Source organism: Pantherophis guttatus, chromosome 3 (assembly GCF_059756535.1).
Source record: "Pantherophis guttatus breed Tessera chromosome 3, ASM5975653v1, whole genome shotgun sequence".
In the NCBI taxonomy this organism is placed as follows: Eukaryota; Metazoa; Chordata; class Lepidosauria; order Squamata; family Colubridae; genus Pantherophis; species Pantherophis guttatus.
This window is the reverse complement of record NC_142065.1, coordinates 148,538,187-148,553,345: the sequence shown is the minus strand read 5'-3', so window position 1 is coordinate 148,553,345 and position 15,159 is coordinate 148,538,187. Positions and strand designations below refer to the sequence as shown.

Sequence of the window (15,159 nt, the reverse complement as noted above, 5' to 3'; positions counted from 1 at the left end):
CACAATACAGTCCTCAATTTATGACTGTTCATTTAATGATGGTTCAAAGCTACGAGTGTCTTGGAAAAAGTGTTTTATTCCTTGTCCTTGCAAAAGACTGCTTTTTGCCCCCATGGTCACATGATTACAACCCAAGCGCTTGGCAACTGGCTCGCATTTATGACCACGCATTATGGTTTTACCGTTCTCCAGTCATGTAGTTGTGATTTGTGTCCCTGTCAGCTGGTTTCCAGCAAAAAATGTTAATTGGGGAAGCTTAACATCTATGGCAGGGGCGTCAAACTCGTGTTGTCATGTCGTCACGTGATGTATCATGACTTTTCCCCCCCTTCGCTAAACTGGGGGTGGGCATGGCCAGCATGTGACCCATCCAACCTGCAGGCGGAGAGTTTCCACTGATCTATGGTGATTTGTGTAATTGTGATAAAAATGGTCATACAATTGAGTCTGGATACATGATGGCTTGCTTTAACAACTGCAGTGACTTAAGACAGAAATTCCGGTTCCAATTGTCTATAAACTGAGACCTCCTTACATATGCTTTTAATACAAAATTAAGAAAGATTTCATCAAACTGGAAACATCTGCTAAAATGTGTGACTATAAAAAGATTGCAATAAAGTCTAGAACAGTTAATGGAGGATAATGGCAACCAAGATTTGATTGTCATTTCTTCTCTCCTCTTGAAAGCAGCTTTGACTTTTATTAACATTTCAGAAACATCAAGGTAGGGAGATGTATAATTCAAGACAGCAATTAGGGTTATGCAATCACTCCCCCTTTTATACATGCATCATAAACGATGGGTTATAAAAAGGGGCAGAGCTTTAATCAAAGTCACATCATGATTTATTTATTTTTGATCCTCCTTGTGGATGCTCCTGATTTGGTGATGAAGGCAAAAATTCCCTACCACGAGAAACTATGTTTGTAGGGCATCTGCCTCTTAACACAAATTAATATTATTAAACTGCAGAAACGTGGTAGAACTAGTAGCCATTGATTAACTGATTCATGTATTTATGTATCCCCCTTTGTAACCACATACTGAGTTAGCCAAGTTCCATATAATTTTTATATAAAACATGAAGAAATACTTCTGCCTGTTTTGTACCTCCCACTGTTCAGCTTTGTTTGATAACTATAGCCCCAGAAATGAAAGGATAAAAGCAGTAAGAGAATGATTTACTTCATGTTGGAAATGCTCCAACTTCAGAAGCAAAAGAGAAAGTTTTATATTTTGTTTTCTCTATGCCTTGCTTCTCCCAACCCCCCTCCAATTAATAGGAGGGAACTGATTTATGCCAGTGGCTGAACAGGCAGGTTTCAGCATTTGGTTTCAAAAATATGCCCTGAGGTCTGAACTGTGGCATTTCTACTAATTTTTCCCATTTCCAGCATTGGAATTTGATGTTGGAAAAGAGCCATGGTCATTTCTAGACTAGTTGAGCTGAATTCCCCTGCAGGCAGATCTCTGCCCATGTTTAAAGATAGAAGTGTCTGAACAAATTTATCTTCAGTATAAGCTTTTGTGTATGTAGCCACCTATAAATACACAACCATTCTGTATTTCTGTGTTAACACAAACATAGACTAAGATATTGACAGTAACTTTGAAAACGCAGAACTAGGTCTCTTTGGATTTAATCAGATGAAGTGCTAAGTAGTCAAACACTGGTTATTTTTAATTTGCCATCGCATTTTTAGACTAAAATAGTTAGAAAATCCTAATCTGGGCATTTTACTCTGTCAAGAACACAATGAGAATTTAGTTGCACTAGGTAGCATTATAGGCAAGGTCCAAACACTATATCTTAAATTGTGTATCCAAAGAGTGGACTTAACATTTCTTGATTACTGGTAGTCCTTGATTTACAACAGTTCATTTAGTGATCATTCAACATTATGAAGGCACTGAAAAAAAAGTGACTTATGACTGTTTTTCACACTTAACGACCACTGCAGCATCCCCATGGTCAGATTCAGACACTTGGCAACTGGTTCACATTTATGACAATTGCAATGTCTCAGGGTCATGTGATCATTTTTAGAGACCTTCTGACAGGCAAAGTCAATGCGGAAGCCAGATTCACTTAACACCCAGGTTACTAACTTAACAACTGCAGTGATTTACTTAACAACTGTGCCAAGAAAAGTCGTAAAATGGGGCAAAATTAACTTAAAAACTGCTTCCCTTAGCAACAGAAATGTTGGGCTCAATTATGGTAGTAAGTCGAGGATTACCTGTACTGTATTTCTCTCAAATTGCTTACAAAATGAAGAGACACACACCTTTTCTCTTCTACCCTACCCACGTTTTACAACCCTATAAACATGCCCAAGCTCTTAGGTGTGCCTCAGCAGGCTTTGTTAAATCCTGGCCCATGGATCTTGTGACACCAATAAAATTTGTTTTCCTAAGTAGGAGGATATAAAATGCACAGAACAACTATGCCGCTTATCGACAGGACTTCTAACAGGTGCTCTTAAGAAAAGCTAGTTTAAGGCTGCCATCTCCTGCTCCTGCAGTAAATTGCAGGATTAATAAAAAGTGAGGAATGCATCTGAGTAATTCCCCCCCCCCCCACTATAAAAAGCAGCTGTTGTCCAGAATATAATAGTATGGGCTTCTATCTACAAAAATGTTTTTCTTCAGGATAAAATTGTATTTACAGAATAGCTAATTACTGGTTAATAAAATGTTTGTTTTGCATCCACATTTCCCCCCCCCAAAAAACGGTAACATTTGTGGGGTCCTTAAGATCCTAACAAATATATCATCATCAAGGTTTTGTGACTCACAGGCTTTTCATCAGTAAAATATAGAACTGGTTTTATCCAGCAGTCCTTTCCCCTTTCATGTTTTTTGTGATTTCATTTGTACAACTTTATTAGGGATGTGGTGGCTCAGTGGCTAAGACGCTGAGCTTGTCGATTGAAAGGTTAGCAGTTCAGCGGTTCAAATCCCTAGTGCCGCATAACAAGATAAGCTCCCATTACTTGTCCCAGCTTCTACCAACCTAGCAGTTTGAAAGCACATAAAAAATGCAAGTAGAAAAATGGGGACCACCTTTGGTGGGAAGGTAACAGCGTTCTGTGTGCTTTTGGTGTTTAGTTGTGCTGGCCACATGACCATGGAGATGTCTTTCGACAGCGCTGACTCTTTGGCTTTGAAACGGAGATGAGCACCGCCCCCTAGAGTCGGAAACAACTAGCACATATGTGCGAGGGGAACCTTTACCTTTACCTTATACTTTATTACCTAACGAGTTTGACATTGCAACCTTTGGTCTTTAATATAATTGCTATTCTAAAACTGAATTACTAGACACACCCTGCCTAAGATATCAACTGGAGTTTACTATGTCTTCACCCAGCTTTATTTGATTAAAATTACTTCAAGATGGCTCAAGAGAAAACAAAGTGCAGATATTAGAAACAGAGAAATGAAAAATAAAACCGAGAAGTAGCAATAACAACAGAACAACTGCCAAGAGGAAGCTATTGCTTTGCAGGTTCTGGTAGCCACCATCCTACAGGCCTGGATCTGACTCAGAAAATAACATTCTCTGGTCAGGCAAGACCAAAATTCTGGGATCAGTAAATATGCTTTGAACTAAATTCAGCTTCACCTAACCCAGTATCTTCCAGATGTTAAATGGAAAAAGGCGGGAAAGCGCTCCCCCCCCTCTAAAAAATCCCTTAGGCCAAAGGATTGCAGCTGAATCGTCACTTCAAGAGAGCAATTGCACTATAGGTAGTTTTCAACTTAGAATACTTCATTTAGTGACCATTCAAGGTTACAGTGGTACTGAAAAAAGTGACTTATGACCATTTTTCACATTTATAACCTTTGCAGCATCCCCAGGGCCATATAATCAAAATTCAGACTCTTTGGCAACTGGCTCATATTTATGTCGGTTACAGTATCCCAGGGTCATGTGACCACCTTTTGTGACCTTCTGAGAAGCAAAGTCAATGGAGAAGTCAGATTAATTTAACAGCTGTCACTAATTTAACAACTGCAGTGATTTGCTTAACAACTGTAGGAAGAAAAGTCATAAAATGAGGCAAAGTTCACTTAACAAATGCTTCACCTAGCGACAGAAATTTTGGGCTCAATCGTCATCATAAGTCGAGGACTACCTGTACTGCAGAAGGCGTTTTACCAAGTTGCACCAGCTTGATACAGGTAGTCGATTTACAACAGTTCATTTAGTGACTGTTAAAATTTACAAAAGCATTGAAAAAAGCGACTTATGACCTTTTTTCACACTTACGACCATTGCAGCATCCTCAGGATCACGTCATCAAAATTTGGATGCTTGGCAACTGACTCGTGTTTATGACTGTTGCAGTGTCCCTGGGATCACATGATCACCTTTTGGGAACTTTCTTACAAGCAAAGTCAATGGGGAAACCAGATCCACTTAACAACCACGTTACTAATTTAACAACTGCAGGGATTCACTGAACAACTGTAGCACAAAATGTCGTAAAATGGGCCAGAATTCATCGAACAAATGTTTCACTCAGCAACAAAAATTTAGGGCTCCATTGTGGTCGTAAGTCGAGGACTACCTGTACTCTGGTAATAGGCTGCCTCTTCTTAATTAGGTTTTAACGGCTTTACTTTGACATATTATTAAAATAATTATATAATAATCCCCCTCCCTTCGGAATATAAAACAAAGAACACCACCAAGAAGACACCCCGCCCCCCACCCAGTCGCTTTGGTCAGCCGCCAGACAGACGCCGAGATTCGAACACGTTTCCGCCAGAGCCGGCAGCCACAGCAGCAAGCGCCGCGCAACGTCTATTTCTCGCTCTCTCTTTAGGGAAAGCAACAAAGCCGCACAAGCACTCGCGATATCTCGAAGGCCCAGGCCTCGCGCCGCCCGGTTGCCCCCGTGGTTGCTCCCTCCCCTTCACGTCTGAGCCGGCTGGAGTCTGCGCGGTGGAGCCGTGAGAGGGAGCTGTCGACTGGCTTGGCGAGGCCGAGGCGGGGCTCTTGTTTCGGCCGGGTAGGAAGGAAAGGGGCGCGGGGTGTTTTGTTAGCTGCCTCAGCCGGGTCTCTCCCGCTGCTTTTCTTGCTCCCGTCGTGGCGGCTTCCAAGTCAGCCTTTCTTCGGCATTCAGTCATTGTTGGTTTCCTATCTCGCTGCTCTGTTTTTACCATAAGCTCTTCTCTCGAGGTGCCCTTCTTTCCAGCCATCTTACCACCAGATGCCTCAATTTCTCAGTGGAGAGTGAGGGGGCGCCCTTGTGGCTATCCTGCGGACTAGCGCCGTTGCCCTGTGGCTTTCAAACTGCTTACCCTCCTAAAGCCAGTCCTTTGCAGCCTGGTGCCTTCCGGTTGTGTTAGGCTTCAGCTCCTATTAGTAGGTACTTCGATATCACAACGATACACCGTGGTCTGCGTATTTGAAGGTCGAAATGGGGGGACGGGGTTCTTAGTTTTGTTTTGTTTTTTAACTTGATTTATATGCCGCCCTTCTCCGGAGACTCAGGGCGGCTTACAATGCGTTAAGCAATAGCCTTCATGCTTTTGTATATTTATACAAAGTCAGCTTATTGCCCCCACAATCTGGGTCCTCAATTCACCTACCTTTGAAAGGATGGAAGGCTGAGTCAACCTTGAGCCTGGTGAGATTTGAACTTGCAGTAATTGCAGGCAGCTGATGTTAATAACAGTGCTTTAGTCCTCTGTATTACAGGCTCAAGTCCAGCCCATGACTTTTGTTAGCTTGTCCCAAAACTCAACCAAATTTATTTCACAGGATTGTTCTGAGGAATCGGGTCAGAAAATAATATGTAAGCTGTGGAAAGATAAAGAGTAATGGTTATGGCTCCTTTTTTTATTCCCTCTGGCATAGGAGTGAAAACAAAGGTAACTTTAATTTCAGAAACAATGGAGATGGGTTTGGTTTTACTGCTTTAGAAGATTAACATATTTATCATGGCAAAGTCTTTCATGTACTAAAATCCACTTTATGAATGGAATGCTAATCCGCATAATAAATATTTGAAAGTCTTTTAAAGTATTAGTATTACAAATCTTTTTTCCAAAACCAGTTCGCTTTCTGGAAACTTTTAGTTTGATCTGCAAGAATCCTTTTAATGACATAATTTGTAGTGAAACTAGATTGTGCAGGATTGCTTTTTATGTTTTAATTCCAGGGTTCTAGTTAAAAAAAACCCTTAATTTTTAAAAGCAAAATATGCTGTAACTATCAGTGTTTCCCCTTAAAACACCAACCTAATAACGTTTAGCAATAAACCTCAAGTATCCTTTCACTTTAGTTCACCTGCCTGCCACTGAGGTTTAAACTTGTGAAATGCACTTTCTTGGTGCATTCCATTATTTTATTTATTGCAAAGAAGTAAAGATGAAGTTATCTTTAAATATTTTTTCTGAAATGTGAAAGCATCTTGATGTTATTGTCATGTAACATAGCGATGTTTTTCCCCTTTGTGGAGCTGGGGTGAGCATGGCCTGCGAGTGACACATCTGGCCTATGGGCCACCAGTTTGACACTCCTTTCTAGAGCTATTAAATGCCTTTAGTGACAACTACAACATATGCTGTCTATGCGTCTTATTTTTGCATTATTAAAGTGTGAATTCCATCTTCCAGCCAAAACAATATCACCTATCCCCCAAAATGTATCTGATGACTAACCAAAATTGAGATGTGCAGAAATTGAAACCCACTTTGCAGGAAAAAGAAATAGCAAAGTGGAAAGAAGGGAAGAACCTGGCCTTAATTTTGCTGCTTATTCCTGTTTCCCATCATGGTTTAGAATTACAACTACATCAGATGTTTGTCTTATTTTTATATAGAAATTATGAACACTGCCCTGTGTTCCAGTTCATGCATAATCAAATCTGCATTCGCCCTGCACATAAAGGACTATGAATATTACTTGGGTGGGTAAACTTCAAGGTCTTTAAAACATTGCAAACTAACACTGGAAGCAGAACTGATCTATCCAATGAGAGGAAGGTTGGACAGAGAAAAGCCTTGGAAAAGTGAGGCAAAAGGGGCAGTGGAATTAATTATTTGGAAAGGAATGTGATTGGATATAACACCAAACAGGAGAATTTTGTACTACAACATTTTCTTGTTGGATATACTTATAGTAAAACACTTTATTTGGTGACATACTTTAATTTGTCTTTATTTTAGAATGAGACATGGCTGAAGATCCTCAGAGAAATTTCCGATCCGTGTACTATGAAAAAGTAGGATTTCGTGGTGTTGAAGAAAAAAAATCATTAGAAATTCTTTTGAAAGATGATCGGTTGGGTATGTGCAATATACCTATGTAGTATAATGTTTACAGTCACTAAGGGTGTGTTTTGAATTTGGGCAGAATTAAAGCAGAGGGGGAATATTCTCTGGAGAGCCTTTTGTTCTGCTGCCAGAGTTCCCGGGTCAGTATTGATTAGAGCTGCCTCCTAACATTGTTAAACACTGTTTTTATATCTTTATTTACAGATATTGAGAAGCTTTGCACATTTAGTCAAAGGTTTCCTCTCCCATCCATGTACCGGACATTGGTATGGAAAGTGCTTCTAGGTATGGAAATTGGTGAAGACCAAAGGCTTCTTTGTAAATAACAAGGGTAGCTTTGCTGATCTGCTTGCAGTTCTGCTCCCTGATTAAAACCTTGCAATAGATGCCTTAGCAGGTGTACCCATTAAAATATATTAAGAAGTGGTGCTAAGCAATATAATTGGCTACTGTAACACATATAAAGTGAAATTTTCAATAGTTTGCATTATGTCTCTGGGTAGCTTTGGTTAACCTGGGGTATTTAGGAAGGAATCCTGCTTAATTTTTTTTCCCCCTGAAAATATTCTAACATTGCTCTATTCTAGATTTTTTAAGGTAGATCTGGGAAAAATTGCTCTTTGAAATTTTCAGAAAGCTACTATTAGTCAAAATAGGCAGTTGTGGTTTTTAATCAGCTTCCCAATCCTGGCTTCTTTCAGATACATTGGAACTGTAAATTTTAATTTCTCAACCACATCTGTATCTGAGATGGAGAAGACAGGCCTATGTAGTCTCCCTGTTTTGTTTCCTAAAAACAAATACATGGTTAAAATGTTCAGTAACTTTGTTAATAAATAGGGAGACTTGGACTGTGCTTGGAATTTTCTGTATAAAAGCTTTATTCTGTAATCAATCCTAAATCTGTCATACCTAAGTCCCTTTCCATTTATGTACATATATTTACAGGGAGTACTCCTGTTCATTTAAAAAAAAGTACATGTATGAGGCTTGCTTTTCTGCTCATTCCTCCTGTACACTGTCTTCAGCAAGAAAACTATCCTTGCAGCTTGTTAGCAGAGACATTAGTGAACATTAGGCAGTGCGTGACCCGTTGAATCATCCTTCGAGAGATGCAGTCTGATGTCACCAGAATGAATAATGACATTTTAGGCTGACCATATTTTTTTATCCTAATGCTGCATAGTCTTGTAATTATCTTAAGAAGAATATAAATGGAAAAATAATTGTAGTGGCAAATGAACTTGAGTAGTAAGTCAATATTTATTTAACCTAAAAAGATAAACAGAAGGACTATGGGTGTGGGGGAAAAACTGTGGGAGAAGAAGTGATTTCTGACTACCTGCCAATTTCCCCACTAATTTGGCTGCTCACATGTTCACAATTGTGATCACGGGGATCCTGCAATGGCTGCAACTTTGCAAATAAAATTGGTGTGAACATTGTGGAATTTCAATTCCACAGGAATAATGGGTCCCGGATTTTGTATACGTTCTTAACGTATTTTAGGTACCTTGATTCAAAAATTGTTGCAATATCATGCATAGTTTGGGCTAGTTTGAGGATAGAAACAAACTTATAAGCACAATGAGAATTTTAGTAGTATATGGATAATAAACTACTGTTCGCAATAACAGCGCCGAAGCATTTCTTATGAACAAATGCTAGATCTTTTTTTATTTGATCTGAGAATAATTGGTATGAAGATGAATGTTTCACCCTTAGAGCAGGTAGACTTAATTTAAATCTCTCATCTTCTCTTTTTCTTTAAAGGAATTCTCCCACCTCACCATGACTCTCATGCATTTGTGATGAAACATAGAAAGGAACAATATGGGGATGTATACCGTGCCCTTCAAGTAATTCGCTTTATCACAGATTCTACTCCACAGGTTGAAGTATTCCTCCGGATATATCAGTTGGAATCAGGAAAGCTACCTCAAAACCCATCTTTTCCTTTGGTCAGTGAAGGTTAATTTTGCTTTTGATAAGATTTTTACCCACAAATCCCGATTTTTTTCTGAGATTAAATGCTATGGCTGTTCAAAACATGTTGATGTTTACAGTAATGTGACAGCATCATCTGTGTATAGCAGTATAGATTCAGGTTAGTTAGTCAGTGTGGGGGAATGAAACTTGCTTAGGACAGAAATGGGGAAATGTGGGCCCTTTATGACTTGTGGACCTCATCTTCTGAGCATGGCTGGTCAGGAATTCTGGGAGTTGAAGTCCACAAGTCATAAAAGGGCCATAGTTCCCCACCCCTGGCTTAGGGCATCTCCCATTGCGTTGATAAAATTAAAAAGAAATATACCATTGTTTAACCCCTTCGTTGGCCCCTATGTGTGAAACTGCCTTTATAGTCTGTCCTACCCTCAAATTGGTATTTTTATAAAGTGCATGTAATGGGCTAAGAACAGGTTGTCCTCAGTTGTGGTTGGCAATTGCGACTGGAATTTCTGTCGCTAAGTGATAAAATCACAAAGTACAACATTGTGCGATACGACCACAATTCCTGCACTTCTGGTTGCTATTGTAAAGGGAATCCCACTGCATTGTTCAGTGCAAAGTCACATGGTTGCCATTTGCAACCTCCTGCTGGCTTCCTCATTGACTTTGCTTTTTGGAAGTTGGAAGTGAAGGTTAAAAATTACATGACCGTATTACACTGCAGTGTCGTATTTGTAATCCAGTTACCAATACATGGACACTCCAATAGTCAGAATTAAGTATCTCTCTTTCAGAATGGTCGTAAGTTCAGATGGTTATTGAAGGTAAATGAGGGTCACCTGAAATCATATCAATCACAGTTTTATTTTTAACTTATAATAACCAGTCTTTAGGACCCAGGTACAACGTGTTTCTTTTCCATAATGTCTTTTAAACACAGTATCTATATAGGCGGACAGTCTTAAAATTATCTTCTGGGTCCATTGTTCAAAAATGCCTTTCAAAATGTCTGATGTTTAGAGAATCAGTTTGGTGTAGTGGTTAAGGAATCAGGCTAGAAACCAGGAGACTGTAAATTCTAATCCCGCTTTTAGGAAAAAGTCAACTGGGTGACCTTAGGCCAGTCACTGTCTCTCAGCCCTAGGACAGAGGCAGTGGCAAATCATTTCTAAAAAACTTTGCCAAACAAACTGCAGCAACTTACCCAGGCTGTCTGAAAATCAGACATGATAGAACAAAAGAAAACAAACCTTTGTATTTAAAACTTCTTTCATTCAACATTAAAGAAAACTCTTCCTGTGCTATAAAACCTGTCCATCCAAAGGTTCCTAGTAATTGAAAAACAATTAACAAGCAATTTCTGAAAGGGATTAGAAAACGTTGTAAGCCAACCCAGTTTCCTTTTGAAAGCGCTGGCCAAAGTTTAAGCAAAATATGACTTATGTCCTCATTTCCTAGCAGCTCCAAATCCACTGATGTCATATCCTCACTCTAACTGTCTGGAGCATTTGTGGGAGATCTCAAGCCCTCTCCTTGTTTGGAGAGTAATCATGAAGATCTGGGCTACTTGTCAGCCCTTTTGCTGAGGTCATCAGCTCCACTTCTAGCAAACTCATTTTCTGTTCACCATTTCTGTTGAACAGAAGCTTTGCTGATTTAGAAAGTTTTGGGTAGCATCCTCAGTGCACATTTGTACCAAACACATTGCTATTAGTGGGAACTTGATTGCAAATTTTTAACTGAATGTATGATGCACATGCTCTTTTTCTCTTTATTCTCTGCCACACCCCCTTTGCTTTCCAGCAATCCGAAGATGAGATATTCCTTGCTATTGCTAAAGCAATGGAAGAAATGGTGGAAGATAATGTTGATTGCTACTGGCTAGTCAGTAGTTTTGTGAACCAGTTAAACAATAGGTACAAGGAGTCATTACCACAGCTGGTAAGAAAATAAGTGTTATCTCTGCAGAACTGCACATATAAGTTTATGTCCAATATAGAAATAGGATTGCAGGTACAGGTAAGTCCTTGACCTATGACCACAATTGAGCCCAAACTTTTAAGTTGCTCAGTGAGGACAGTTAAGTGAGTTTTGCCCCATTTTTACGACCTTTCTTGCCGCAGTTGTTAAGTGAATCACAGGAGTTATTACTAATCTGGCTTCCCCATTGATTTTGCTTGTCAGAAGGTCACATGACCCCACGACACTGTAACTGTCATAAATATGAGTCAGTTGCCAAGTATCTGATTTTTTATCACGTGTCCATGGGGATGTTGCAATGGTCATAAATGTAAAAAATGGTCATAAGTCACTTTTTTCATTGCTCTTATAACTTCTGTCATTAAATGAACTGTCAAGGACTGCCTGTATGTCTATAATTGATAATATGTATCAAACGTACTGTTAGAGATAAGGAAGATAAGGAAAATTGCATGCAAATGTTTGGGCGAAGCAAAGGTAGTTACAATGATCTAAGTTTCTGGCTATGGGCTGTTGGTTTAAGTAATTTCATATGAGATATAAATGTGAACATTTAAAAGATTGCATGATTGATTCCTGCTGTTTGCTTGTCTTGTAGGCTTTATATTCACCATCTGTAAAAAAACCCAATTGCCTAGGATCAGAACTTTCTAGTGTCATGTTAGCCATGTCTAATATTTGTTGTGGATTCATGTAGTTATAAAACTTTGATGCATTGAGTTTGTGCATATGCAAACTTTATAATAGATTCCATTGAATCCATTATCCATTGACACATTATTTTGCATTTGTTATAAAAATTGGATTCAGGATTGTGGTAAAAGAAGATAATTTCTATAATAAGTCCAATCCACTTATATGTACTCTTTGACACTTGCTTCTGGCAAGGTATCTTAGAAATATACATCATATTTTTGAAGAAGACTGAAGAATTGTGGTCTAGATTGGAGAAAATAGGCTGTGATATAGTAGGAGATAAGTTTGTTTGCCCTTTGCTTAGTGTGTATGTGTGATCTCCTCCAGTGACACTTGGAACACTAGTGAGAGATTGAAAATAAGCTAATTATTTCAGACAAGATGAATCATGTAAGAGATAGGATAACTGAAAAAATGTTCCAATTTCAGAGCAAGAACTTTTAATTATATATACTGTACGTACATATAATTAAAATAAAAGTGCTTGCTCTGAGATTGGAACATTCTCGGTATGTATGTATACCCCCACACACACCTTACTGATCAGCTTCTATAAATTCTTGTGGATTATTTCTGTTACAATTCATTATCTTGAGAGTTGCCGACAAAACCAAAGAGTGGTTAGCAAAGAGTGATAGCAGAGATTGTGTTTGTCATAATATATGATGATTCATTGTCATAAGTGATCCAACTTCCTGCTGGGCTTAACGTGTCCCCTGTTACTTTTTGCACATCTGCTAGGAGTAGATTGCAAACATTCACATTCAGTTTTGATTAACTGCATTATATTTTTGTACCTGAACTTTAAAAATGTGCTAACCTTTACTTGATTTGGAGGTTAGTTATTTCAAGTAAACCAGGGTGATTTAAAGTGATTTTCCTTCTGAATCAACTCCAGGGATTGAGAATTGGAGGCACTGTTCTCCAGTTTTCTTCCTTTACTCAGTTATATCTTTCAATCCCAGACTAGCAGAGTGAGGCTATCAAACTTCGGCCCCAGGGACTGGTGGCTATGCAGGCCAGGATGGGGATAGAACATCTTCAGTTCAGTTTTGCAAGTACCAAATGGCTATGGTTGTTAGGGCTGCCTGGATCTAGCGAGATTGTTGCTGATCTTTAGTGCCGTTGCATCTCCCTACTTGGATGGTGCCCAATCTGAGGGTCTTGTTGGACTCATTGCTCCTGCTTGGTGAAAAGGTAGCAACGGTAGTCAATAAGGCCTTTAGGCAGCTTCACCTGGTGCAACAGCTACATACCTTCCTGGTTTAGGAGGCCCTTCAAACTTGATCACTCATGCTTTAGTCCAGGGGTGTCAAACTCACGTCGTCACAGCGGCCTCACGTGACATATTGGGGCTTTTTTCACTTTCACTAAACAAGGCATGGATGTGGCCAGTGCGTAATGCATCCGGCCCGCGGGCCAGGAGTTTGACAGCCCTGCTCTAGTCACTCATACCTTGTCTTGCAAAGCAGTATATGTAGGGCTGCCTTTGAAAAAAGCTTGGAAGTTTCATCTGGTTCAAAATCCAGCAACAAAGCATCACTTCTCTCTGTGAGCTGCATTAATTACATGCCTGGTTCTGGATGTAATTCAAAGTGGTGGTTATGACCTTGAAAAACTGATACAGATAGTCCTCAACTTAGGACCACTATTGATGCGCAAATTTCTGTTGCTAAGCAAGACAGTTGTTAAGTGAATTTTACCGTCTTTTACAATCTTTCTTGCCACTGTTGTTAACCGAATCACTATACTTGTTAAGTTAGTAAAATGGTTGTTAAACAAATCTGGCTTTCCATTACTTGACAGGAGGTTGCAAAAGGTGATCATGTGATCCCAGGACACTGCAACTGTCCTAAATACATGCCAGTTACCAAGTGTCCAGATTTTGATCAGGTGACCATAGGGATGCTTACATTCATGAAATGCACCTGGAAAGCCTGATTTTTTTTTGCGGGAGGGGAGGGTTATTCTTAAATTGTGACCAGTAATTTTGAAGATGTTGGATACAGTCCTGTATGCATGCAAAATGTATGTGTGAAGCAGAACCACTGGAAAAAACATCCGATTGATTAGCAGACAGAAACTGGTGCCATGGTAAAAATGCCATAATGTGCTCCTTTTGCCTTGTGATCCCCCCCCTTTTTAAACAAAACTGTGGTTCTGAAAAGGAATTCTCAAATGATTTTGTAAATATATTGTTTTGTATATTTCTGACCTGTAAGAAATAATATGAATGAAGTAATCTCCTTCATATATCACACTGAATTGAATTTGATGGTTTTCTTGCCACAAATATCTATGAGCAAGAAAAGTTTTGATTTTAGCATATTTCATTAATTCTTTTTATATTTATGCTGCTACAGCCAAAACTTCTGGAACAAATCCTGAGCCTTGAGGATAACCGGCTTCTTGCATATCTGAAGTCGTGTTCAGCAATGGGCCAGCTTCCTTATAAACTTTGGTTTAGAAAATGTTTTGCTGGATGCCTACCTGAATCAAGTTTACAAAGGCAAGTTTCTCTCCCTTCCACCTCTCCTAGACTGGAAAAACATACATCCCTGTAGTCTTCAGTGGAGCATATGCTCATGAATCACATAGACATGATGTTTTGACAATCAGCAATATTGCCAGCATTCTGAAAAATGTCAATTTTTCAGCTTTTCTAAGCGTTGTTCAGCTTTTCTAGGGCTTCACCAAATTTTAATTGTAATCACAAAGGCAGGATATTGATAATATAAATTGTAGATGTAAAAATAACAGACAATTTTATGACTGTCTCATTGAATTTTCTAGGGTTTGGGACAAGGTTATTAGTGGTTCTTGCAAAATCCTTGTCTTCGTTGCTGTTGAGATCTTATTAACCTTTAAAATGAAGTTGATAGTCTTGACTAGTGCTGAAAAGATTGAACACTTTTTGGAAAATGTAAGTATTCTTTCATACATTCTAAATTGTAAGAAAACAGTGCTTTAATTAAATTCAATACTATTTTGAAGTCCAAGGCCAAACATATTCAAGACTGCACTGTAAAATACTCTGTATTTCAAGCTATGCTTTTATCTTTCATAGATACCTCAAGATAACACTGATGCGATCGTGAGCAAGGCTATTGAACTGTGGCACAAACATTGTGGGACCCCTGCTCATTCAGTTTGAAATTACCTGCATTTCTGTTTTTGTTTTATGTCTGTTTCTTTCTCCAAAATATATAATTAAAGTTATTTAAACATTGTGGGTA

General features: G+C 39.0%; 1 protein-coding gene across 6 annotated transcripts in view; it reads left to right on the top strand.

Annotated features, from left to right (window-relative positions):
- The window catches only part of TBC1D7 (TBC1 domain family member 7), an 80,001-nt gene extending 64,842 nt beyond the window's left edge, over positions 1 to 15,159 (top strand). The window contains exons 1-9 of one of the 6 annotated variants that reach the window (XM_034429161.3): positions 4,896 to 5,025; positions 5,781 to 5,890; positions 7,190 to 7,309; positions 7,502 to 7,582; positions 9,071 to 9,258; positions 11,051 to 11,188; positions 14,287 to 14,432; positions 14,717 to 14,846; positions 14,991 to 15,159. In XM_034429161.3, coding sequence (XP_034285052.1) covers positions 7,198 to 7,309; positions 7,502 to 7,582; positions 9,071 to 9,258; positions 11,051 to 11,188; positions 14,287 to 14,432; positions 14,717 to 14,846; positions 14,991 to 15,077 — 882 coding nt within the window. In that variant the 5' untranslated portion in view covers positions 4,896 to 5,025; positions 5,781 to 5,890; positions 7,190 to 7,197 and the 3' untranslated portion in view covers positions 15,078 to 15,159. Of the gene's footprint in view, positions 1 to 4,895; positions 5,386 to 5,780; positions 5,891 to 7,189; positions 7,310 to 7,501; positions 7,583 to 9,070; positions 9,259 to 11,050; positions 11,189 to 14,286; positions 14,433 to 14,716; positions 14,847 to 14,990 lie in introns of those variants that run through there. The other 5 variants (XM_034429163.3, XM_034429162.3, XM_034429166.3 and 2 more) reach the window with 5 other exon arrangements.